Here is a 25,067-nt window from a genome sequence, read left to right as displayed (position 1 = left end):
AAGATCATTCAAAAGCAGTTGTGGCAGTACATCAAAAGGCAAGTGCCAGAAATTCAAGCTGGATTCAGAAGAGAATGGGAAACCAGAGAGAGATATCACTGCTGATGTCAGATGGATCCTGTCTGAAAGCTGAGAATACCAGAAAGATGTTTACCTGTGTTTTATTTCCTATGCAAAGGCATTTGACTTTGTAGATCATAATAAATTATGGATACCATTGCAAAGAATGGAAATTCCAGAACACTTAATTGTGCTCATGCAGAACCTGTACATAGATTAAGAGGCAGTGGTTCAAACAGAACAAGGGGATACTGCATGTTTTAAAGCCAGGAAAGGTGCGTCTCAGGGTTGTATCCTTTCACCACACCTATTCGATCTGTATGCTGAGCAAATAATCCGAGAGGCTGGACTATATGAAGAAGAACAGGATTGGAAGACTCATTAACAACCTGCATTATGCAGATGACACAACCTTGCTTGCTGAGAGTGAGGACTTGAAGACCACAGCCTTCAGTATGGATTATACCTCAACTTAAAGAAAACAAAAATCCTCACAACTGGACCAGTAAGCAAGATCATGATAAAAAGAGAAAAGATTGAAGTTGTCAAGGGTTTCATTTTACCCCAATCCACAATCAACACACTTGGAAGCAGGGGTCAAGAAATCAAAACACACATTGCCCTGGGCAAATCTGCTACAAAAGACCTCTTTAAAGTGTTGAAAATCAAAGATATCACCTTGAAGACTAAGGTGCAGCTGACCAAAGACATGGACTAGAACCTCCAACCTTTCAGTTTGCAGCCGAGCTCATCAGCAGTTTGTACCACCAGTGACTCCCATCCAATCATAATCATGTCTAATTCAAACCAAGTTTTATCAAGGCCCATCTTTCTCTGTCCAATCTGAGACCAAAAAGCCACTGTTTTAAAACTATATTTTATAAGTTCGAACATCAAACCTGTGCTGAAATTCCAGCTCCCAATCCTTGTACACCAAAAAAACAAACCAAACTCATTGGCGTCAAGTAGATTCCACCTCACAGTGGCCCTATAGGGCAGAATAGAACTGTCCCCTAGCGTTTCCAAGGACCAACTGGTAGACTCTAGCTGCAGACCTTTTGGTCAGCAGCTGAGTTCTTAGCCACTGCACCACCAGGGCTCCAATCTTTGTATGGGCTATGTTAAAAACTAACTTCAGAATCAACACTTTGGATGACAAAAGGCCAGTTGAAAATCTGAGTACCCAAAATAGCAATGCTTTCATAATTATAACAATCTTGAGCATTTAATCAACAGTGATAATTATTGTATGGCCAGTTATCTCTACTTAATAAGCTATCCTATAAATTAATTGAGAAATGAAAAATCTTTTCCTATTATCATGCCTGAAATCACTTCAGTTGAATGTGTTCAATTTGTTCTTTTGTCATAACATAATATGCTTTCTTGTCTGCTGTTTTAATTAAGGCATCTTTTCATTAGCTTAACCACAGAGACACTATTAACCAAGATTAAGAAACCACCCACAAGCAGCCAAAAGAAGAATTGCCCATAAGATGCACAGCAAGAAAACACATCCAAGCCCTGAAGTGAAAATGGGTCTTCTTGGGGCAATGGTAAACACATATGCTTGATAAACATAACTTTACCAGAACAAACCCAGAATGCTAAAACTCAAACCGCCACTGCTGAAAATAAAAATCTCTAAAAGCCAACCAGACAAACAAATAAAAAACAAGGTCCAGACCTAACCTGACACAGCTGGCTTGAGGTAGAAAACTTGTCTTCATATTATACCGTCAAAATTTTGTATTATTTTTTAATTACTTGGGATTATGCAGTAACACAAATATTCAAGACTCTGAAGAATGGAACACACTGAAATTAAAGACCTGAAGTTTCATAACTACTTTTAATCCTGTCTTGAAAATCAGAACAGCCAAGAGTAAAGAACCACAAATTCCCTATAGGCATTTGAAGAACCCTAACAATAAGCAACATCGTGATAATGGAGAAAAGACCAAAGTGGTCAAGGATTTCATTTTACTTGGATTCACAATCAACACCCATGGAAACAGCAGTCAAGAAATCAAAAGACACACTGCATTGTACAAATCTGCTGCAAAAGATCTCTTCAAGGTGTTAAAAAGTAAAGACGTTACTTTGAGGACTAAGGTGCTCCTGACCTAAGCCACGGTATTTTCAATCTCCTTATATGTGTGAGAAATTTGGACGGTGAATAAGGAAGATCAAAGGAGAATTGATGCCTTTGAATTATGATGTTGGTGAAGAATACTGAACATACTATGGCTGCCAGAAGAACAAACAAATCTGCCTTGGAAAAAGTACAGCCAGAATGCTCCTTAGAAGCAAGAATGGCAAGACTTCATCTTACGTACTTTGAACATGTTATTAATAGGGACCGGTCCCTGAAGGACATCATGCTTGGTAAAGTGGAAGGTCAGTGAAAAAGAAGAAGACCCTCAACGAGATAAATTGACACAGTGGTACAACAATGGGTTCAAACATAGCAACGATTGTGACGATGGGGCAGAGCTGGGCAGTGTTTTGTTCTGTTGTACTATAAGTCAGAACCAATTCCATGACACCTAATAACAACAACAAACTATCCATCCATAACACCTAAAGGGTTTGAAATTCTGGGAAAGTGAGTCTGTATCTGCTCAGAAGATGGATCACTTACACATAGCACTAAGGAGCCTTGGTGCACAGCAGTTAAGGTGCAGCAGTTAAGGGCTAGACTACTAACCAAAAGGTTGGCAGTTCGAACCCCCCAGCTACTCCACTGAAGAAAGATGTGGCAGTCTGTTTCCTTAAAGGTTACAGCCTAGGAAACCCTATGGGGTAGTTCTACTCTGTCCTATAGGGTCACTGTAAATCAACCTTTTTTTTTTTTGCAATTATACGTATTTGTATTTGATGTGCACAAAGCATTTGATTTACAGTAGGTCAGGAGTATCTCAGTGATATTAGTTCAAATATACCAAAATACATATTTTAGCAAACAAAGTCTTTATTAAAGTGTAGTTACATATGCCTCCAGATTGATGTTTTATTCAGTAATTTTTCTTAGCCAACTATATTCAAATATTTTAGCTTTCCCCAAAAATACACAGCCTGACATATACTATTTCATGACTGTGTTATCAACAACCAAAAATATCTCAAATTCTGAGTCACTAATTTCAACAAATATGTACTCTTGGAATATTGATTTTCACTTACTGTGCCAGAAAGGAACAACAGATAAAACCTCCCAAGGAGATGAACGTGCATTAAGTTCATAATTTTAGAACTTACTTGGGTTTTTTCATAGGTTGCTGTGGGGTCACCATTGGTGCTCCATTTTTACCTTTTAAACTGTCAGAGGTATACCTCACTTAGGTTCCTTTCGTAGCAAAACTTTATAGAATTCAACAGTATTAGAAAGGGTGAGGGGAACTTTAAGTGAACCCCCATTCCTGGCCATAATTTTTTTTGTCAGGCAGCCAGGGGTGAGTGAGCATAAACAGGGTGGTAGCCTGAGGCTACCTATGTCTCTGCAAGGGTGCATTAGGCCACTTCTTAAACCAGATTTTCCATAACCCTTGATCTAAGCCATTAGATCAGGCAGTAGAAGGGTTGCCAGCTCTAGGTACAGCTTTCTGGGTTAAGAGTACCTCCCATGATGCTTACTAGCTTGAAACTGTCTACCAGAAACGGAGCAAAGAGGGAAGGGCTGGGTGGATACAACATTCTGTCCCACTGGGATTTCCTGGTAATTCTCAGCCCTGCACCTCCCAGCTCAGTTAGAGGACTACCTTGCCAGTTTTATAAATCCTTGGCTACAGCTTTGACGGGAATCCTGTGGCACAGAAGGTTAAAAATAACAGCATTCGCCTCCAACAGGTTTGAAGAGAAGAGTACATTTTGCTTTGTCCATGAATAAATGCTCCTCCCCGTATGCCTCTGCTCTAATAGATTCTTAGGCAAATTACCAGCTCCCACCAAGGAAATCACCTGACTTTGAATATACAGCAATTTGAAAACAATAAATGTGACATGAAAAGCAGAAATCATCACATTAAACATAATTGTCCTAAAGTCTTCATTTCAGTTCTGTTAAAATGCCCTTTTATTATTTGAATTTAAATTGTCAAAATAACACTTTTAAGTGAAAAAGCGAAAGAAAGCAAGCATCATCGGGTTTTACTCTTGTGAAGTTCTATATTTACCTGATCACCCTAGTTAAGAAGGGAATTGCTTTGCAAAACACTTGCTTTGGAAAAAGTGCATTGAATCTTTCAAGTCATCAGGGCTATTTCACTCTTTCCATATTAGACATGTCCCAAGGAAATGTGGAAGTCTGCTGACATCTTCAGCCCTGCTGTCTCCTGCCTCTCCTTCGTTACGGTAGCATGAAGGGAAAAGTGTTCTTCTGTAGCCTTGGCCAGCCCCACCATCTTTTAAAGAATCTGGAATTAAATGATTGCTGCCAATACCCTCAGATCTTGATTATCACGAAGGAAGGGACACTGTGAGGCTGATGGTTTTGTAAGTGTTGTTGTTGCTGTTGTTAGTGCTGTTGACTCAATTCTGACTCATAGTGATCCCATGTGTCAGACTAGAACTGCCCTATAGAGTTTCCAAGGCTGTAATCTTTACAGGAGCAGATCACCAGGCCTTTCTCTCATGGAGCCACCAGTGAATTCAAACCACCAACGTCTCAATTAGAAGGCGAGCACCTAACTGTTGCACCACCAGGGTTCCTTGCTTTTGTACGTACTCAGTAGATGTTTGAAAAGTTTGGGTTTGTCTTTTTTTTTTTTTAATTTTTATTGTGCTTTAAGTGAAAGTTTACAAACCAAGTCAGTCTCTCATACAAAAGCTTATATACACCTTGCTATTTTTTTTTTATATATATACTCCTAGTTGCTCTCCCTCTAATCACAGCACACTCCTTCCCTCCACTCTCTGTTTTCATGTCTATTCGGCCAGCTTCTGCCCCCCTCTGCCCTTGGATCTCTCCTCCAGACAGGAGCTGCCCACATAGTCTCATGTGTCTACTTGAGCCAAGGAGCTCACGCTTCACTAGTACCATTTTCGGTCCCATAGCCCAGTCAAATCCCTGCCTGAAGAGTTGGCTTTGGGAATGGTTCCTGTACTGGGCTAACAGAAGGTCTGGGGACCATGACCTCTGGGGTCCTTCTACTCTGTCAGACCATTAAGTCTGGTCTTTTTACAAGAATTTGGTGTCTGCATCACACTGCTCTCCTGCTCCCTCAGGGGCTCTCTGTTGTGTTCCCTGTCAGGGCAGTCATCGGTTGTAGCCAGGCACCATCTAGTTCTTCTGGTCTCAGGCTGATGTAGTCTCTGGTTTATGTGGCCCTTTCTGTCTCTTGGGCTCAATTACCTTGTGTCTTTGGTGTTCTTCATTCTCCTTTGCACCAGGTGGGTTGAGACCGATCTTAGATGGCCACTTGCTAGCGTTTAAGACCTTAGACGGCACTCTCCAAAGTGGGATGCAGAATGTTTTCTTAGTAGGTTTTATTATGCCAATTGACTTAGGTACCCCTGAAACCATGGTCTCCAAACCCCTGGCCCTGCTATGGTGGCCTTTGAAGAGTTCAGTTTATTCAGGAAACTTCTTTGTTTTTGGTTTAGTCCAGTTGTGCTGACCTCTCCTGTATTGTGTGTTGTCTTTTCCTTCACCTAAAATAGTTCTTATCTACTATCTAATTAGTAAAAACCCCTCTCCCTCCCTCCTTCTCCATTCTCGTAACCATCAAAGAATATTTTCTTCTCTGTTTAAACTATTTTTCAAGTTCTTATAATAGTGATCTGATACAATATTTGTCCTTTTGCAACTGACTAATTTCACTCAGCATAACACCTTCCAGATTCCTCCACGTTATGAAATGTTTCACGGATTTATCATTGTTCTTTATCAATGCGTAGTATTTCATTGTGTGAATATACCGTAATTTATTTATCCATTCATCCGTTGATGAGCACCTTGGTTGCTTCCATCTTTTTGCTATTGTAAACAGTGCTGCAATGAACATGGGTGTGCATATGTCTGTTCGTGTAAAGGCTCTTATTTCTCTAGCATATATTCCAAGGAGTAGGATTGCTGGATCATATGGTAGTTCTTTGAGGAAGTGACAAATCGATTTCCAAAGTGGTTGTACCATTTTACATTCCTACCAGCAGTGTATAAGTGTTCCAATCTCTCCACAACCTCTCCAACATTTATTATTTTGAGTTTTTTGGATTAATACCAGCCTTGTTGGGGTGAGATGGAATCTTGTTGTAGTTTTGATTTGCCTTTCTCTAATGGCTAATGATCGTGAGCATTTCCTCATGTATCTGTTAAGTACCTGAATATCTTCTTTAGTGAAGTGCCTGTTCATATCCTTTGCCCATTTTTTAATTGGGCTATTTGTCTTTTTGTAGTTGAGTTTTTGCAGTATCACATAGATTTTAGAGATCAGGCACTGATCAGAAATGTCATAGTTAAAACTTGTTCCCAGTCTGTGGGTAATCTTTTTACTCTTTTGGTGAAGTCTTTGGATGAGCATAGGTGTTTGATTTTTAGGAGCTCCCAGTTATCTAGTTTCTCTTCTGGTGTTTGTGCATTGTTAGTAATGTTTTGTATACTGTTTATGCCATGTATTAAGGCTCCTAACATTGTCCCTATTTTTACTTCCATGATCTTTATCGTCTTAGATTTTATATTTAGGTCTTTGATCCATTTTGAGTTAGTTTTTGTGCATGGTGTGAGGTATGGGTCTTGTTTCTTTTTTTTTTTTTTTTGCAGGTGGATATCCAGTTATGCCAGCACCATTTGTTAAAGAGACTGCCTTCTCCCCATCTAACTGATTTTGGGCCTTTGTCAAATATCAGCTGCTCATATGTGGATGGATTTATGTCTGGATTTTCAATTCTGTTCCATTGGTCTATATATCTGTTGTTGTATCAGTACCAGGCTGTTTTGACTACTGTGGCAGTATAATAGTTTCTAAAATCAGGTAGAGTGAGGCTTCCCACTTTGTTCTTCTTTTTCAGTAATGCTTTACTTATCTGGGGCCTCTTTCTCTTCCATATGAAGCTGGTGATTTATTTCTCCATCTCATTAAAAAACATAGCTGGAATTTGGATCGGAATTGTGCTGTATCTATAGATGGCTTTTGGTAGAATAGACATTTTTACAATGTTAAGTCTTCCTATCCATGAGCAAGGTATGTCTTTCCACTTATGTAGGTCTCTTTTGGTTTCTTGCAGTAGTGTCTTGTAGTTTTCTTTGTATAGGTCTTTTATGTCTCTGGTAAGATTTATTCCTAAGTATTTTATCTTCTTGGGAGCTACCGTAAATGGTATTGATTTGGTGATTTCCTCTTCAATGCCCTTTTTGTTGGTGTAGAGGAATCTAACTGTTTTATGTATGTTTATCCTTTTTTTTTTTTTTTATCTTGTATCCTGGTACTCTGCTGAACTCTTAATAGTTTCAGTAGTTTTCTTGAGGATTCCTTAGGTTTTTCTGTGTATAAGATCATGTCATCTGCAAATAAAGATACTTTTACTTCTTCCTTACCAATCTGAATGCACTTTATTTCCTTATCTAGCCTAATCGCTCTGGCTAGGACCTCCAGCACAATGTTGAATAAGAGCAGTGATAAAGGGCATCCTTGTCTGGTTCCTGATCTCAAGAGGAATGCTTTCAGACTCTCTCCATTTAGGATGATGTTGGCTGTTGGCTTTGTATAAATGCCCTTTACTATCTTGAGGAATTTTCCTTCTATTCCCATTTCGCTGAGAGTTTTTATCATGAATGAGTGTTGAACTTTGTCAAATGCCTTTCCGTACCAACTGATAAAATCCGTGGTTCTTGTCTTTTGTTCTATTTATATGATAAATAATTTACGTTAATTGTTTGTCTAATGTTGAAGCATCCCTGCATACCTGGTATGAATCCTGCTTGGTCATGGTGAATTATTTTTTTGGCTAGAATTTTGTTGAGGATTTGGCATCTAAGTTCATGAGGGATATAGTCTATAACTTCCTTTTCGTGTGGTGTCTTTACCTGGTTTTGGTATCAGGGATATGCTGGCTTCATAGAGTGAGTTTGTGAGTATTCCGTCCTTTTCTGTGCTCTGAAACACCTTTAGCAGTACTGGTGTTAACTCTTCTCTGAAAGTTTGGTAGAACTCTGCACTGAAGCCCTCCACGCCAGGGCTTTTTTTTGTTGGGAGTTTTTGAATTACCTTTTCAATCTCTTCTTTTGTTATGGGTTTATTTAGTTGTTGTACATCTGTTTGTGTTAGTTTAAGTAGGTAGTGTGTTTGAAGAAATTCATCCATTTCTTCTAGGTTTTCAATTTGTTCGAGTACAATTTTTCATAGTAATCCGATATGATTCTTTTAATTTCAGTTGGGTCTGTTGTAATATCACCCATCTCATTTCTTATTTGGGTTATTTGCTTCCTCTCCTGTTTTTCTTTTGTCAGTTTGGCCATGATTTATCAATTTTGTTAATATTTTCAAAGAACAAGCTTTTGGTCTTGTTAACTCTTTCAATTGTTTTTCTGTTCTCTGTTTCATTTAATTCTGCTCTAATTTTTATTGTTTGCCTTCTTCTGGTGCCTGAGGGTTTCTTTTGTTGCTCTATTTGTTCAAGTTGTAGGGATAATTCTTTGATTTTGGCCCTTTCTTCTTTTTGTATGTGTGCATTTATTAATATAAATTGACCTCTGAACACTGCTTTCGCTGTGTCCCAAAGGTTCTGATAGGAAATGTTTTCATTCTCATGGGATTCTATGAATTTCTTTATTCCATCCTTAATGTCTTCTATAACCCAGTCGTTTTTGAGCAGGGTATTGTTCAGTTTCCAAGTGTTTGATTTCTTTTCTGTGCTTTTTCTCTTATTGATTTCTACTTTTATGGCCTTATGGTCAGAGAAAATACTTTGTAATATTTCGATGTTTTGGATTCTGCTAAGGCTTGCTTTATAACTTAATATGTGGTCTATTCTAGAGAACGTTCCATACACATTGGAAAAGAAAGTATACTTGGTTGCTGTTGGGTGGAGTGTTCTGTGTATGTCTACAAGGTCAAGTTGGTTGATTGCGGCATTTAGATCTTCCGTGTCTTTATTGAGCTTTTTTCTGTATGTTCTGTCCTTCACCAAAAGTGGTGTGTTGTTCATTGTGGCACTGCCTATCTCACTCTTCAGTGCTATTAGAGTTTGTTTTATGTATCTTGCAGCCCTGTCATTGGGTGTATAAATATGTAATATGGTAATATCCTCCTGGTATATTGTCCCTTTAATCATACTGGGGTTTTTTTATAGTGTCCTTCCTTATCCTTTGTGTTGGATTTAACTTTAAAGTTTATTTTGTCAGAAATTAATATTGCCACTCTTGCTCTTTTTTGATTGTTGTTTGCTTGATATATTTTTTTTCCATCCTTTGAGTTTTAGTTTGTTTGTGTCTCTAAGTCTAAAGTGTGTCTCTTGTAGGCAGCATATAGACAGATTGTGTTTTTTTAATCCATTCTGCCACTCTCTTTCTCTTTATTGGTGCACTTAGTCCATTTATATTCAGTATAATTATAGATAGGTATGAGTTTAGTGCTGTCATTTTTCTTTTTTTTTCGTGTGTGTTGTTGATAGTTTCCTTTTCCCACTTAATTTTTATGTGCTGAGTAGCTTTTTAAAAAAAAAAAAAAATTTTTTTTTTTTTGAGTAGCTTATGTTTATGTATTGTCTTTTCCTCTTATTTGTTGTAGTTGGTTTTCTTTCTGCTAAGTCTTTATTTTTTTCTTGTATTTTATTTTGATGAGTAGGTTTGTTAGTCTCCTTTGTCATTACTCTAACTTTTACCCCTATTTTTCTAAGTTTAAACCTAACTTTTATTTCTTTGTATCACCTTGTCTTCCTCTCCATGTGAAAGATTTATGACTATATTTCTTAGTCTCTCTTAATTGTTTTAATGTTCTCTTCTTTTACATAATGACATCGCTATTTCCCTGTTTTGAGAGTTTTTTTATCTTGATTTATTTTTGTGATTTCCCTATCTGTGTTGACATCTGATTGCTCTGCCCAGTGTTCTAGTCTTGGGTTGATATCTGATATTACTGATTTTCTAGCCAGAGAACTACCTTCAGTATTTCTTGTAGTTTTGGTTTGGTTTGTATGAATTCCCTAAACTTCTGTTTACCTGGAAATGTCCTAATTTTACCTTCATATTTCAGAGATAGTTTTGCTGGATATATGATTCTTGATTGTCATTTTTTTTTTTCCTTCAATGCTTTATATAAGTCATCCCACTGCCTTCTTGCCTTCATTGTTTCTGCTGAGTAGTCTGAGCTTATTCTTATTGACTCTCCTTTGTAGGTGACTTTTCATTTATCCCTAGCTGCTCTTAAAATTCTCTTTTATCTTTGGTTTTGGCAAGTTTGATTATAATATGCCTTGATGACTTCCTTTTAACATCTATGTTATGTGGAGTTCGATAAGCATCTTGAATAGGTATCTTCTCATCTTTCACGATATCAGAGAAGTTTTCTGCCAACAAATCTTCGACAATTCTCTCTGTGTTTTCTGTTATCCCTCCCTGTTCTGGTACTCCAATCACTCGTAGGTTATTTCTCTTGATAGAGTTCCACATGATTCTTAGGGTTTCTTCAGTTTTTTAAATTCTTTTATCTGATTTTTCTTCAAGTATATTGGTGGCAAGTGCTTTATCTTCAGTCTCACAAATTCTGCCTTCCACTTGCTCAATTCTGCTTCTCTTTCTATTGAGTTGTCTAATTCTGTAATTTTATTGTTAATCTTCTGAATTTCTGATCACTGCTCTCTATAGATTCTTGCAGCTTATTAAATTTTTCATTATATTCTAGAATAATCTTTTTAATTTCTTTAACTGCTTTATCTGTGTGTTCCTAGGCTTGTTCTGAGTAATGCCTGATCTCCTTCCTGATCTCATTCTTCTTGAAGAGTTTTGTATATTAATCTTTTGTATTCTGCATCCACTAATTCCAGGAAGGCACCTTCATCCAGAAGATTCCTTGAGTCTTTGTTTTGAGAGCTTGTTGAAGCAATCGTGGTCTGCTTCTTTATGTGATTTGATATTGACTGTTGTCTCCAATCCATCTTCATGTTAGTGTATTAGTTTATGTTTGCTTACTTTATCCTAGCTTCTTGCTTTGTTTTGTCTTGATATGCCCAAATGGGTTGCTTGAGTGAGCTATCTTGATTATTTTCACCTTTGAAGCTCTGATGTCTTGTCACTGGATGGCTATAGCTGTTATCGGGTATATCAGCCTAGGAGTCCATTCACTTTTCTTGTATGAATTCAGCTCAGGTGTCCAGGTAGTTGGTCATCAAGTGTGTGGTACGTCTCTGTCCTACAGTCTTAGGGGGCAGGGGTGATTGGTGTAGGTACCAGTATTTGGTTGCAGCAGGGCTCACGCTCTGAACGAGGCAGGGGGCTGACAACCATCCCCCAGGTGTCTGTGAGGAAAGCAAATCCCTCTTTCCTGGTGGGTTTGTCTTTTTAATACTTGAGATTGAAATAAGAACACATCCCAGTCCAGACATCAATTTGACATGTAGAAATAATAACACCTGCTCTTGCTCCTTCTAGACTCTACTATAACCAACTAGCCTGGCTAGCTTAACATCACCTTTTCTGTCTCCTCAATCTATCTTTCTCCTGCCTTTCAGAAATAACCCAATATGTGGCATAACCTTTCTCATTTTTTCTATATTTCTGTATCAATGATTTATATTGTACAGTAAATGTATACTGCAGAGTTTGTCAGTTTATGGCAAATGTTGCAACAAACTATATTGAGAAGCAAGGTCAGTGCAGTCCTGGTTCTGAAATCCCCACTGCCTGATCAGCCCTATCTTCCTTCCCTCTAACAACCCAGCTTCTTCTCATCCTAATATTTCTTCTCCATTTGACCCAGTGCCTTATCTTACCTTAAATGGCTGTTAAGTTATCCTTCCTAAGGTATTCATTGTTGGGTGACAACTCTAAGGCATATTCATGTTTTTTAAAGGAAACTCTTGAAGGAAAAAGAAGGGAGTAACCATCAGGCAGACACTGTCATTTTCCCTAACCATGTGTGAAAAGTCAATGAGGATTTGAAAAACCACATCTGAAAGTTTGCCAGTTATTGACAGAGTCCTCTATATTTTCTGCTCTTCGAAGCTCTTCCATAGACATCACCCCATTTGAACTCCCCAACCACCTGTCAGGCATGTAGAGTATTGTGATCATCAGTATACAAAGTGTTGTTGTTAAAAAAAAAAGAAAAAATGTTGTTAGGTACCTCCGAATCGGTTCTGACTCGTAGCAACCCTATAAGACAAAGTAGAACTGTCCCATAGGGTTTTCAAAGAGCAGCTGGTAGATCTGAACTGCCAACTTTTTGGTTAGCAGCTGAGCTCTTAACCACTACGCCACCAGGGCTCTAGTATACAAAGTAGGATACTATAAGCCAAAGAGAGTTTAAGTGAGTCTCCCAAGGTCACACAGCTAGTTAGTGTCAGGCTGAGCAGCAGCTCTCCTGGCTCTGCAAGCTCTCAAAATAAATCATTTTCATCACCACAGAAGCAGTTCTCAAATTCCACCTTCTGGAAACTGCCGGCTGCATGGCACTTGCCATGAATGTCCTCCTATCTCTAATTACCTGCCTAGCTCAATCTGAATGAGCTCCAGAACAAAAGACCTAACTTTTTAAGGTGACCTTCTCTAATATATGGCAATATAAGGAGAGCACTTAAGTTCTATCATCTAATGTTTCAGCTATAATTATTTTTGTGCCTTTTAAGCAGCATTAAATTTGGGTGTCAGGATTGTACTAACCCTATACCACAGCTACATTTTTTAAAATCAAATAAGAATGAGCAGAAAGTATAAAATGACCTAAAAGGTACATCCTAGCCTTTCCATTGGGAAATCATCTTTTATTTTATTCTGTGTGCTCTATGCTTTAAACCATTTTGTTCCTAAAGCACAGTTTCGGTGTCATATTGAGCACCAAGATGACCAGAGAAATAAGGAGCAAGGCATCATGTGTTGACAATGAAACCCTCCATCACTGGAACCTTTAGATGAAAGGCCATTAGGTTCATCGCACTGGGGAGTTTTCCTACTGCGTTTCCATAGCCATAAAAACCTGAAAGGAATCGTTCATCACTTCAGCATGAGACACATAAAGCCACTCCCAGGTCACAGACAACCAAGAGTTCTCCCAAAGACCTAGTTTCTGACTAACAGTATGGAAAACTCCCAAGTCATGGTTCTTATCCAAAGCATTTCTGGGTGACAAAATTCATCAATATTACTTTTCAAGTAGCTTGAGATTTTCAAGTGGACAAAGGAATCATCTATCTTTCTAGCTCTTTATTGAAAAAGACTGAGTTTTGTGCTCTGGCAACTATCAACACCCCAGGGATCGAGAAAAAATCCGAGAATTATACCACGTGAGTGTACCATGGCTGGTAATAGCCAGAAAGATTCCATTCTTGTGGCTTATCTCATTCAATTCTGTAAGTCACCCTGAAGATGGATATTATCCCCAATTTACAGATGAAGAAAGTGATTTACAGAGAGGATAGGTTACCTGCTCACAAACCCACACCTATTAATTAGTGGAGTCAGGTTCCTTTTCTACTTATCTAATTCTCCACTTTTTAATTCCTATTCAGTATCAAAGGAGCCCTCCTGATGTTCTGCTTAAGTGCTTGGCTGCTAATCAAAAGGTAGGCAGTTCAAACCTACCAGCTACTCCACAGGAGAAAAGACTTGGTGATCGGCTCCATAAAGATTATAACCTAGGAAACCCTATTGGGCAGTTCTACTCTGTCATATAGGGTTGCTATGAGTTGTAATTGACTCCAGAGCACACTGTAACAACAATACTTAGTATACAAAGTCCAGCTCTTCTTTTTCTGAGAAAATCTTCAAGCCATGATCAGAAATTATCCCCTAAAGTCACCTTTAAACTAAAAAACTGTTTAGCTAAATTAGTAAAGAATGTTTGCCATGAGCATTGCATACTTTTGAAGAATTATCTATGAGACCAAATTGTCAATAGTAACTCTAAAGCATAGATGAGAAGTTCAGGGGGTAGTGAGTCTAAGTCAATGGTGGTGAAACAATATGGGAAGAGATAGGGTGAATAGTGATACAGCATGAAGAATGTAATCAATGATATTGAATTATACATGTGGAAATTGATGAATGGATATATGTTCTACTGTGTATATTTTCACCAAAACTAAAAGAAAAAAGCAGGCAGAAAATAAATAAAACAACTGATAGTAAAAAAGGGGGGGGTCTCTTTTCCCCATATGTGGATATTTATGTATATGGCTTATCCTCCGTTTTAAATTATAAGTTCCTTTAGGGGTTACACAATACCTAATACAATAAATTGTTCATGGTAGATACTCAGTAAAATTAGTTGGGTGAATCAGTGGATAAATCTAATGTGTCCACACCACAGACTCATGAGGCAGGTTTGCCAATCTCAAGGACTGAGTCACTAGAACATTAGAAAGAGCACTAGCCTCATTTACAACCTATTCTTCCCTATTTCTCTGTTTTTCTCCCATCTATGACCCAGGGGCTTACTCCTCTTGTCCCAGCTGAATGGACAGATCCAACATAGCAGTACAAAGGTAGAAAGTTTTGTATAATAATACAAACATTTTTTCCTAGAAGATTTTGAGTAGCTTCCCTTTCTTACGAGGTTTTGTGTTTAGAAGAGGTAGTTAAGGAAAACAAATGCCAAATAAATACATGAGATTCCAGATGGAGGATAGATACTTATCCTATAAAGAGAGATTGCCAATCGACCTCAGATTCCCAGAGCACATCCAGTATGGCAATCTTAATGAACAACTGGGCCTGTCTCTCCTCCTGTGTCCTCCCTAACTAAATGGATTCCTGTGAAGTGTGACTGTAGATCTGACCTAAGGAAATCTAACGAGCAGGGTCACTGAGGCTGCTGAAGCACGAATCTGCATTTCTCAAGTCAATGTAATAGAATCTGAGCCCTGCATGGGAGGGTGGGGCCAGAAGGCTATCTGGAGCCAAGGGCACTGCTGGGGCTTTAGAATAGCAGCACACAGCTGTAATGGAACCCCATACCAGGACATTTAGCTAGTTAATCATCTCAATTGCCCATCTTTTATTCATAAACACGGAGGAACAACATTTGCTTTGGCTGCTCACTTTGCCCTTTCAGGTTATATCAATATTGTACTGTCCTAGCTTTTTCCTTTATGTCACATAAAAAACAACAGGCAGACTTAAAATTTTCTTTTCATCATAATGTCAGTATAGACATTGGACTGGGATGGTCTGGTCACTGCCTCTCCCAGGGTCAGTGTGAGCAGCACTTGTAGCTTAAGCATAGTGCTTAAGTAGTTCTTGGAATCTCATTAAGACTCTAAATCCACAGAGATGTGAAACAAATAACCAAGTAATCTGAGCCACGAGTAGACTTTAGTAGTAAATAGCCCTCATCATTGCCTCAATTGTCCACTCAGGTTCAAAATGGCAGGATTATCTGTTTATTTTTAAATGTTAAAAACACAACAGGAAATTCTTAGCAATGGCAAATCCATTAAACTTAATCACAGGTGGAGCCCAACCATCAGCCCTCACCACCTCAATAAATACTCTCTTTTCACAGATTCACATTTCTCCTTCCTTAATGGTAATTGAGCAGACAGAAATGCAAATAATTGACCAGATTGTTTACTTGTCAATATTCCCAAATTACCTCTGGGCAAGAATTGTATTTTATTTATTATTCTGCCCCTGGAGTCACATCATCACTTGTTGCTGTTGTTGGGTGCCGTGGAGTCAATTACAACTCATAGTGACCCTATGTGACAGAGTAGAACTCCCCCATGGGCTGTAATCTTTACAGAAGCAGATCTCCAGGTCTTTCTCCCACAGAGCCGCTATGAAATAGATGCTATATCAAAAGGATTTGGAGTCAGACCTCTAGGTTTAGCCCTCACTGGGTACGTGGGCTTAATGAATCTCCCTAAGCCTCAGTCTGCTCATCTGTAAAATGTGAATAATAATAATACCAACTCAGAGCATTGTTGTGATAATCAAGTGAGTTAATGTATCCAAAATGCTTAGTTGGCTCATAGTACATAGTCAAAAAAAGATAGCCGTTATTTGCGTTCTCCTGAATTTAGCTAGGATCCATTGTTCTGGAAAGTTTCGTGGATCCTGGGGAGACACGACCTTAGTTCACTTATAATAAAGGAGAAAAATGCATAGAATATCTTTTTATTTTATTTTATTTTATTGTCAAAGTTTCTAAATCAATGACTATCAAAGTGTGTTTAGGGGACCCTTAGGGTTCCCTGTAAGGAGCCCTGGCGGCACAGTGGTTAAGTGCTTGGCAGCTAACCAAAAGGTCAGTGGTTCAAGCCCACCAGAAGCTCCTCAGGTGCAAACCCCTGGTGATCTTCTTCCATAAAGATTTCAACCTAGGAAACCCTATGGGGTGGTTCTACTCTGTCCTATAGTGTCGCTATATATCAGAATCGACACGACAGCACACAACAACAGCAATCCCTGCAATCCTTCCAGGCTCCTAAGATCAAAACCATTTTCATTATACCATTGTTAAATATTAAATAAAAATTAATGATCATTTGTGCAAGGTGCAAACCCTTTCTGAGAACAGTAAATCAAAATGGCCAGTTGTGCCAGGCACAAACCTTGAAAGAATAGGGAGTTTTCAAAGTGTTCAAGCCACAAAAACTTTCCCCAGGAGAACCATGTGACAGTTAAAAATGTTTCTGACTCACCATACCAAAACAACCAATTCCCACCAGACACGTATACTTATGAAACCAATGACAGAAAGACCCTCGCTTTGTAAGGCCCTATGTTTGATTAAAGACATGTTAAGATCTAATCATTACAACTTCCCAACTGGAAATCCCCTAAACCCGCTGCCATGCTGCCTTTAAAAACCTGCACTCGAGATGCTTGAGGGAGCTCCTTTTTGGGCACTCCCTGTTCTCCAACAGCTAATCACTCAATAAAAAAAAAAGCCCTGTAAATTCTGATTGACTCATTAAACAAATTTCTTCTTTCAGTAAACTAACATGTTATTTGCCTCTTTCACTCTCATCTTTCACCAGTGTAAGGTGGAGCTTTCCAGAGAGGGCATGATACGTGATAATGTCATCACATAACAGCTAATGGAACGTGTGCTTGTACATTCTTGTGTTTTTTAAACTTCTAAGTTATTACTTATATTAAATGTCCACAGATACAACCTACAAAATTTTGAGGTCCTCAGTAATTTTTTAAGAATATAAAAGAGTCCTGAGACCAAAAAGTTTGAGAATATCTGCTAGACAATCCCAAGTTGAAGTATCACTCTCTCATTTCAAAATCTGTAATGGGAAAATACCAAGCTCTTAGCTTTGAGGCTCTGCCCTGAAGGCAACCCCTTGAAGCTATTCTGCCTGTATTTTGTCATTGTGTTTCAGGCTGTCTGAGTCTGACTTTCCTGGTGAGGAGTGGCTGTGGGATTATGAGAAGCATGGCCACCGACGTTCTGTGATTAGAAGAGTCAAGAGGTTCCTGAGTGCCCACGAACACCCCTCCAGCCCCAGGAGGAGAAGCTTTGGGAGGCAGGCCAGTGACAGCTCCGCGTTCTTCCCACCAGGCGACCTTAGCCCAGCCAGAGACCTGCTGGACTTGCCCTGGAGAAATCCCAACAGGGCCTTACCCACCCGGAATCAGTCCTACTCCCTGGAAGAGAGCCCCAAGCTGCATTCTAGCACAGCAGAACTGTCCACAATCAGGGAAACCAGCTGGACAAGCACTTTACAGAGTCTGACCCCACAGTCCAGTATGAAGGCCTCCCCAACCAAAATGCCGCAGGTCCCCGAGGTATTGATCACAGCAGCCGAGGCACCAGTGCCCAAGTCAGATGACCACCACCATGATTCCACTGCTTCCCTCTTGAACTTTGAGTTTACCGGGGTTCAGTCAAGCAGTACTGGGCAGCAAGAGGACCCTGCAAGTTCAATTCTGTCTCCCCCAGAGAAGGGTATACCTCCTAGGGGCCCCAGTCCCCAAACTGTTTCAGCCAAAGCTGAGGGAAATATACTCAAGTTTGCTTCTGAGGAAGACCCTGCTAATAATGACAGGTTCCTGAAAAAGTGGAGCCCCCCAGGATGCCTGGAGTCCAGCCACACCTCCCTGGCAGGCCTAAATCTAGATCCTCCAAGCCCTGAGCCCACCCTTTTACTCGATACAGAAACATCCCCAGAGACCGGTGGAATCAACATTGTACCCAGCTCTCAAGTCTTTCCTGATATGCTGTACTTAATGGAAAACCTGGACACCAAGGAAACAGATATCATAGAGTTTAACAACGAGCAAACTGAAGAATCGCCTAAAAGAATGCCAGAAAGTTCCAGGGCTTTGTCCTAGCCTAGATTCTTATTTTCCCAAGTTTAGCATTAGTTCCAGAACATATCTGGGGCTGGTCAAGACAATAGTTTTTTTTCTTTTTAATTATCACACTGTATATATATATATATATATTTTATAAGCTACTTAAAACTTTGAGGGCATTATGATTCTGACTTTCTGAAAACTAAGAAAATCAAATACATTCATATCCATCACAGAGTAGCTTTCATGGAAGTTATACAGACCATAGTGATGTATCTTAACCAAACAAGGAACCTTAGGAATATATATTGCCATATATTCATAGATTGTTAGCTTTGGAAAGAAACTTATGCAACTGCTCATCATTTATTGACCACCTTGTTATGTGACATTTTGCATTTGCAATAGTAAAAAATCTATTCTCTGACTCTTCTGCACATTAACGATGTATGTCTGGCGGTAACAAAAACCAAAGTTCAAGGCAAGAGTAACACTGTGATGGTCAAGGTTAGGTCTCAGCTTGTCTGGGCCATGATTCTCTGTGGTTTGGCAGTTATGTAATGATGTAATTTGGCATTTATATAATGATGTAGTCATCCTTCATTTTGTGATTCGATATGATCATCCTCCATTTTCACATAACACTGACTTTCACATAACAACTTGGACTTCATAACCTAACTATGTTGATAAGTGAGGAGTGACTGTAGATTACAGTCCAACTCCCTTGTTTTGCCAATAATGAAAATGAGGCCTGAGACCCAAACACAAAGGATTCTTTTTTTTTTTCTTTTCTTTTCTTTCTCTTTCTTTTTTTCAGCTATAAAGATAGGAAGATGGATCAGATAATGTCCCAAAGCCCCCTTCCTAATACTGGTTCTTTGTTTGAGGCTTTCTAGTCATCTCATTCCTACTTTCAATAACTATGTATTATTTCCTAATTCTTAACCTTCATCAGCTTCAGAAAATTTCATTTTTCTTCAGTTTCCTCCTCAACATTCAGGTCTTTGTATTTCTCTCTTTCCCCTTTATTCTCTTATCTTTTTTCCCTTCCCTTCTTCCTAGTCTTGTTCTCTAATGACTGATGTCCCACCTATCAGGTTGTAACACGTTCTCTTGTCAACTCTGTTGCTTACTTCTTGTCATGCTTAAAAAAAAAAAAAAAAAAAAAAGCCACTGGCAAAGTCTCCCACAGAATAACCAAAGCTGTCTACAAATCAAACTTGGCACACCATCAGCCTAGCAGTAGAAGGGGCATAGGAGTCGACATTATCTCATTACACCCTCAGCAGCCATTACCGTTTCTTATGCTTCCACTCTTTGCTTGAACACTGGAGAAGATGAAGGCAAGAGGACACAAAACACACATAACCAAACACTATGGAACCTAAGGATAGCATAGCTTCAATCTGTTTAACTCCAAATCTTAAGCAAATAACCTAATCATGTCACAGCATGGGACCAGTTACTGTGTCTACCAAATTATTTGGGACTAGGTAGGAATATTGGAGCTGGGAGGTTAAGGGGGTCCAGGACTACATGATGGGGACAGACATTGACTAGCTCCCTCCAAGGAGCTCTTGGGTTAGCTGTTAGTTTGAGGATCCCCAACTTTGTCTGGAAGGTCATGTCTTATGAATGCTGCTCTCACTATCTCTGTCATATGATGAACCTTGCATACATATGGCTTAATAAATAAAATCATAACGACAGCTATCATTTATTGAATGCTCACAATGTTCCAGGAGCAGTGCGTAAAGCTCACAGATAACCTCACTAATCCTCACAAGAATCTGATGAGGTGGATAGACCATTACGTACATTTTAAAGATGAGAAAAACAGAGGTTTTGGAGAAGTAAAATAATTTGCCTAAAGTTACATAACCACGAAATATGGTAGAGTTCGCATTCGAACCCAGGTTTATCTGACTCAAGAGCCCGCGCTCTTAACCACTGTGCTCCCTCTCTGCTGTGCTATCTGTAAGGCCCTGAATACGCCAGCAATTTACCCAGAATTCCAAAGGCTGCCCCAGGAGAGCAACATTACAAGTTCATGCTGAACCTCTCCAGCTTTGGAGGCCTCTTTGGGTCCCCCCAGCTTAAGTCTACCGGTGTGTCTTTTACGCATTCATAAAGGAGGGCACTGCTCCAAATTTGAGGCCTGGCCATGATCCTCTTCATTTTTTATGACAGCAGAAAGTTGGAGGGGCCCTTCCTTCCCCTCCCCAATTCCTCATGATATGCTCTGTTAGAATTAGTACACTTTTACAAGGCCTCGTATCCAACTGGGCACCCCTGGGCACAATGACAATTACATTTATTTTACTGGCTTTTCTCAAAGGGCTAAAAATAAATAATACTAAGAGAGACACTATACATCGATGGTTTTTTTATGTGGGTTGATTGTGTCACACATTCGTTGCTGCCGAGTCAATTCCAACTCATAGCGACACTATAGGACAGAGTAGAACTGCCCCATAGGATTTCGAAGGAGCAGCTGGTAGATTCGAACTGCCAACCTTCTGGTTAGCAGCTGAGCTCTTAACCACTGCCCCACCAGTCCCTTCAATAATGTCAACACCTGGGAAAGCACATATTCCTGAAGCATTACACACTATGGAATCAAGCCCTAATATAACACTTCTAAAAGGCAGGAACTCTAACCTGTTTCCAGTCATCAGCTTCTTAATGCCATTTTCTTGGGTGATTCAACTTAGGTCCCCATTCTCCTCTCTTTGGCTGTATCCCATGTTCAAGTCGTTGCTTTTGAAATATAATCATTTTCTTGTCCTTAAATCCAACGTGATAAATTATACACAAATAGAATCATACATTTTGTAGAGAACTAGGAGATATTCTGTTTTCATCCATCCCTTATACACATTTGTCCAGAGAATTACTTAATTTCCTTAAAATCTGAGATTGACTTCCTATTTTCTCCTTGCTAGAAAACTGAGTAATGACCCATTCACGGAGCTTATACAGTTGAATTCAGCTATGAATTCAAGATAGCAATTGCCCAGAGCAGTTGTAGAAATTCTGTATTCATTCTAAAATGAGTTTTTTTTTTTTCACCCAATGCAGACCAAATTTGCAAAAACAAAATGACTTCTTCTCATTTACCTGATTTCACTGCCTGCCTAAACTTGAGCTCTAGGAACTTCGACCACCCGGAGACATGGCCTGATGGCTTTTCTTTGTGGCTTGTCAGTGCCAAGAACAGGCTCAGCTCTATTCTTCATTAAATGGAATCCACAATCCAGAGGGTACAGTGAGCCCAAGCCCTGTGTACTGCATTCTCTTCCCTCCCATCTCCAGAGATAACTCTGCCCTGATACTGGCTCCCAGTATTCAGTTAGGTACAGGCCCAATAACTTGTTCCCTGTTATTCAAGAATTTAGAGATGACTGGCCCCTGACAAAACAAAGAAGGCTGCTCTCTCCCTCTGTTACAGTCCCATCTACTTCTTTACTCACCGCCTCCACCACGCCAGGGTCTCAGCAACCACTCTCAGTTTGAGATATATAAAACATTATTTAAATGCAATATAGAGATGTAGAATTTACCATCAGTGTGAAGAAAAGACTCACTTTCACATCTATCCTTTGTTTGTTGTTTCCTGTAGCTTCCTCCTTCTCCAGAGAAACTGATTCAATTCTCGGTCATGTTTCTCAGACCTCATTATCATAAAATCTGCTCTCTCAGAGTCTGCTGAGCCATGTGGTGTTGTGGAATAAGTACTACAAAATCAGCATGTAAATTCCCTCTTAGTAGCTTTATGAAGTTGAACAAGTCCCCGTGCTCTGAATCTCATATTCGCATCTATAAGATGGGCTGCCTTTTGGGTCATTTCACTGGGCCGTTGTGCAGAGTCATGAGATAGTTTGTGTGAAAAAGAGGCTGGGAACCCCACTCAGCACCGTATGGATGATAGATGACTAGGGCTTGCTGCTTCCATGGATTCACAATAAATTTCTACCCTAAGTCATCTGCTTTTCAGAATGCCCTTATTCTCCAGGGTTCTAACCCTTCATTCAGAAAGCTTTTATTCTGGCACACATAGCATTAAGTTCCCAGTTTATTAACCTTCTCATTTCTTTTTTGGCTTCTTTTTTTTTTTTTTTTCCACATGCTTTCCAACTTCTTCCCCATCATCCTTTCTCCACTGTGTTTCATCATTCCTTTTGCTCCCCATAACATCCCAGGCCTCATCACCATGGTGATGAAGCCCTCCCCTAATCCATCACGTGTATCAATCCTTTCCATCAAAATGTGGAACCAGAGAAAAAGCAGTTGCTCTTGTTCTTTCCACTATAAATCTGGTGTCAGCTCCAGAGGAAGCCTTTCCCTCTCTCTGTCGGTTATCTCATCAATCTTCCCCCAAACTAGGAGCTTCTCTGCACAGGGACCCTGGGTCCAAAGGACACGCTCTGCTCCCTGCACGGCCTTCTTGGCGGTATGGGGTGTCCTGTCTCTCTGCTCACTTCTTTCTTTTATGTGTCAAGGGATTGCCTCAAGACACAATCCAATTTTGTAGATTGAGTCCTGCCTCACTAACACAATTGCCACCCATCCTCCCTCATTAACACCATAGAGACAGGATTTACAACATATAGGAAAATCACACAATACTGAGAATCATGGCCCAGCCAAACTGATACAGACTTGTTTTGGGGGACATAATTCAATCCATCATAAGGACCCTCTCAGGGTATCTAATCTCCCTACACCTGATCATTATCAGTTAGTTAGAAATAATAGCTACAACTGTAAAAATCCCCTGCAAGAGCCAAACAAGAATCTAATTTCACCTGCCCTTCTGACATCACAATCATCATCTATGTGAGCAACAACAAACATTTCTGAGATGTTACGGTATTAGTAGTAATGTTGTTGTTGTTAGGTGCCATCGAGTCAGTTTCAACTCATAGGACCTGATGTACAACAGAACAAAACACTGCCTGGTCCTGAGCCATCCTCACAATTGTTTTTATGTTTGAGCCCATTGTTGCAGCCACTGTGTCAATCCATCTTGTCAAGGGTCTTCTTCATTGACCCTCTATTTTACCGAGCATGACGTCCTTCTCCAGGTACTAGTCCCTCCTAATAACATGTCCGAAGTACAAGGGACAAAGTCTCGCCATCCTTGCCTCCAAAGAGCAATCTGGCTATATTTCTTCCAAGACAGACCTGTTCATTCTTCTGTAGTCTGTGATGTATTCAATATTCTTGGCCAACACCATAATTCAAAGGCATCATTATTCTTCGGTCTTCCTTATTCATCGTCCGGCTTTCACATGCATATGAGGTGATTGAAAATATCATGGCGCACCTTAGCCTTCAAGGTGACATCTTTGCTTTTTAACACTTTAAAGAGGTGTTTTGCAGCAGATTTGCCCAATGCAATACATCATTTGATTTCCTGACTGATGCTACCATGGGTGTTGATTGTGGATCCAAGTAAAATGAAATTCTTGACAACATCAGTTTTCTCCGTTTATCATAGTGCTCCTTATTGGTTCAGTTGTGAGGATTTTTGATCTCTTTATGTTGAGGCGTAATTCATACCAAAGGCTGTAGCCTTTAATCTTCATCAGTAAGCGCTTCAAGTCCTCTGCACTTTCAACAAGCAAGGTTGTGTAATGTACATATAGCAGGTTGTTAATGAGTCTTCCACCAATCCCGATGCCACATTCTTCTTCACATAGTCCAGCTTCTCAGATTATTTGCTTAGCATGCAGATTGAATAAGTATGGTGAAAGGATACAACTCTGACACACAACTTTCTTAATTTTAAACCACACAGTATTCTCTTGCTCTGTTCAAATGATTGCCTATTAGTAGTAATAACCAAGGATTTTCACATGAACTCTCTCAAAACCCAAAAAACCAACCCATTGCTGTCAAGTCGATTCCAACTCATAATGACCCTATAGGACAGAGTATAACTGCCACACAGGGTTTCCAAGGAGAGGCTGGTGGATTCCAACTGCCAACCTTTTGGTTAGCAGCTGAGCCCTTAACCACTGTACCACCAGGGCTCCAAAGTCTTTCCAAAAAAAAAAAAAACTCTTTCAAGCAGATCCTAAATCCTTTTGTACACTTACTGTTTTTCTTAAGCAACACCCATGGAAGCAGCAGTCAAAAAAATCAAGCAGAGTATTGCATTGGTCAAGTCCGCTGCAGAATAACTCTTTAAAATGTTAAAAAGCAAAGATGTCACTTTGAGGACTAAGGTGCACCTAACCTAAGCCATGATATTTTCAATCATTTCATATGCATGTGAAAGCTGGACGGTGATTAAGGAAGACCAAAGAAGAGTTGATGCCTTTGAATTATGGTACCAATGAAGAGTATTGAATAATCATGGGCTGCCAGAAAAATGAACAAATCCGTCTTGAAAGAAGTACAGCTAAAATGCTTCTTAGAAGCAAGGATGCCGAGGCTTTGTCTCACGTGCATTGGACATGTTATCAGAAGGGACCAGTCCCTGGAGAAGGACTTCCTGCTTGGTAAAGTAGAGGGTCAATGAAAAAGAGGAAGCTCCTCAACAAGATGGATTGCCACAGTGGTTGCAACAATAGGCTCAAACGTAACGATTGTG

General features: G+C 39.6%; 1 protein-coding gene across 1 annotated transcript in view; it reads left to right on the top strand.

The window, feature by feature from the left end:
- The window catches only part of BEST3 (bestrophin 3), a 44,006-nt gene extending 25,507 nt beyond the window's left edge, over positions 1-18,499 (top strand). The window contains exon 9 of the mRNA XM_049884963.1: positions 17,548-18,499. Coding sequence (XP_049740920.1) covers positions 17,548-18,499 — 952 coding nt within the window. The remainder of the gene's footprint in view (positions 1-17,547) is intronic.
- Positions 18,500-25,067: the final 6,568 nt, after the last annotated feature.

Source organism: Elephas maximus, chromosome 4, assembly GCF_024166365.1.
Source record: "Elephas maximus indicus isolate mEleMax1 chromosome 4, mEleMax1 primary haplotype, whole genome shotgun sequence".
Classification (NCBI taxonomy): Eukaryota; Metazoa; Chordata; class Mammalia; order Proboscidea; family Elephantidae; genus Elephas; species Elephas maximus.
This window is presented reverse-complemented; position numbering and strand designations above follow the sequence as displayed.